Source organism: Physeter macrocephalus, unplaced genomic scaffold, assembly GCF_002837175.3.
Source record: "Physeter macrocephalus isolate SW-GA unplaced genomic scaffold, ASM283717v5 random_22, whole genome shotgun sequence".
Lineage (NCBI taxonomy): Eukaryota > Metazoa > Chordata > Mammalia > Artiodactyla > Physeteridae > Physeter > Physeter macrocephalus.
The window spans coordinates 59,664-62,043 of NW_021145312.1; the positions used below are offsets into that span (position 1 = coordinate 59,664).

General features: G+C 58.2%; 1 protein-coding gene across 1 annotated transcript in view; it reads left to right on the top strand.

Annotated features, from left to right (window-relative positions):
- Nucleotides 1-946: 946 nt before the first annotated feature.
- The window catches only part of H6PD (hexose-6-phosphate dehydrogenase/glucose 1-dehydrogenase), a 36,861-nt gene continuing 35,427 nt past the window's right edge, over nt 947-2,380 (top strand). The window contains exon 1 of the mRNA XM_007110296.3: nt 947-1,186. Coding sequence (XP_007110358.1) covers nt 1,182-1,186 — 5 coding nt within the window. The 5' untranslated portion in view covers nt 947-1,181. The remainder of the gene's footprint in view (nt 1,187-2,380) is intronic.

The following is a 2,380-nucleotide window of genomic DNA, read 5'->3' on the forward strand; positions in this document are numbered from 1 at the left end:
GGTGGTCCTGGGTCTGCTGAGAAGCAGGAAGGAGCAGCAGCTTCTCTGGTGGCTGTGGCCCCACAAGGGGCACTGACCACACTGTAGGGCTGGGAGGGCATGAAGTGGGCATGAAGGTGAGAGTGCGGGTCAGGTACTGCGTGACAATGGTGAAGAGCGGGGCAGAGGACCGGCATACCACCCACTGAGTGCTCAGAGCAGTAGCTCACCCTGTCATCTCTTTATAACCTCGCCATCACCCCGCAGAGAGGCCTTCTTCCCATCCACGATCTTGCTAATAAAGCCACACAGGTGCAAGCTACCACTTCCTGGGCACTTATCACAGGTTAGTGTCTTCAAGGTCACACGAGTGTAGGCAGAGTTGAAGCTGTCTGGTAGAGACACGGCCCATAGCCTGCTCTCCCACCTCTAAATCACTACTTCTGGATATTAAAAATGGGATGCACCAAGCCGCTCGTTCCATAGATGGAGAAAAGCGAGGTCAAGTGACCTGTTCCAGGTCCCACAGCTTGTGCCAAATCGTGGGCAACCCGTCTCCTCGACACAACCACTTCCCTCGGCCCTCGTGTGGCCCAGAAGGCGGCCTCTACGATGCACAAGAGAACCCAGGGCGACACAGAAGGGTCCGCTCACTTCGTTCTTAAGTCCAGCCCATCCATGGGAACCAAGGAATCATGTGGGAGGGCCCCAGCCCCCGGCACCCGCCCCCGCCCCCCTACCCCCAGCGACCGGAGCTAGGGGGCGTGGTCTCGCCTGCGCCTCCACCGCCCGCCCCTGGTTCGGCCCCACTGCGCGCGCCCCTCGCCTGGTCCCACTGCGCGTGCGCGTCCCTGGCATAGGGGGCCCTTTTGCGCGCGCGCGCCGAGGCCGCAGGGGTCTGAGGCCTAGGTCCCGCGGGTGCACAGCCCTCGGGGACAGTGACGCGTCTCGCGTTGGGCCGGGAAGGGTCTGTCGGGCCGGACCTGCCCTCGCGCCCTCCCCGCTCGCCGCCCCCGGCGTCGCTGGCGAAACCCGAGGGCGCGTCAGGCGCGAGGCCGCGTGACGCGCCCCTGTTAGGGTGGGCCCGGCGGGCGGAAGAGGAATTGCGGGGCCCCGGCCTGGCCTGAGCTTGGCCCGCAGCACCGGGCGCCCTGCGCAGCCCCCGACGTTTCCCGGAGAAGCGGCCGGCTCTGACGGGCGAGATGAAGTAAGCTGCATCCCCCGCTTTCTCTCCGGCTCCTTTGGCCGCAGGAATTATTTACAGCCGGAGGGCGAGGGCGTGCTCGCGCCCAGCCGAACCCTCAGGCCCGGGAGGCCGGCCCCGCGTGGCTGTGAAATCCTTGGGCGTTCAGATGGGAAGAGTCACCCCAGCCACCACCCACCCGCCCGAATTCCCTTCCCCGCCTTCCTTCCGCGAAATAAATTATTGTTCGCTTCCGCCTCCGTAGATCCCCTGACGCGGCAGTTGTGTTTGGTGGCGGGTGGGCAGGAGGCAGCCAGGCGCGGTCGAGGCTGGTCCGGAGGGGCCGACGGCGTCCCCTTTCCCAGGCTTTCTGTAGTTCAGTTCAGTGAGAGGAGGAACTTGCGGCTTCCCCACTCCCCCACCCCGGAATCTGCTTAATCTTTGGCATTAGCGCTCAGGTTTCGATCAGCGTTTCAGACACATCCATCCAGTGAATGGTTTTGCAGAAGTAAACCTATCTGGGTCTCTGAAAATCTGCTCACTCAAACTTGAATGTGTAGCTGGAAGTGAGAACTTCTGGAAAAATCATAAGCCGAAATTGCTTGTCCCCCAACGCTCTGTCCCCTCCCCCCACCAGGCCCGTAGCTCGTGAAAGGTAGCCAATGAGGGAAACCTGGGTAGACCGGGTATATATATTTTTTCCATGTATATTATATTTTTAATTATTTATTTTTATAGATCTTTATTGGAGTATAATTTTGCTCCACAATACTGTGTTTCTGTTGTACAACAAAGTGAATCAGCCATATGTATACATATATCCCCATATCCCCTCCGTCTTGAGCCTCCCTCCCACCCTCCCCGTCCCACCTCTCTAGGTCCTCGCAGAGCACAGAGCTGATCTCCCTGTCTATGCAGCTGCTTCCCACTAGCCATCTATTTTACATTTGGTAGCGTATATGTGTCAATGCCGCTCTCACTTCACCCCAGCTTCCCCCCCCAACCCCGTGTCCTCAAGTCCACTCTCTATGTCTGCGTCTTTATTCCTGCCCTGCCACTAGGTTCATCAGTACCATTTTTTTTTAAGATTCCATATATATGCGTTAGCATACGGTATTTGTTTTTCCCTTTCTGACTTACTTCACTCTGTATGACAGACTCCAGGTCCATCCACCTCACTACAAATAACTCAGTTTCATTCCTTTTTATGGCTGAGTG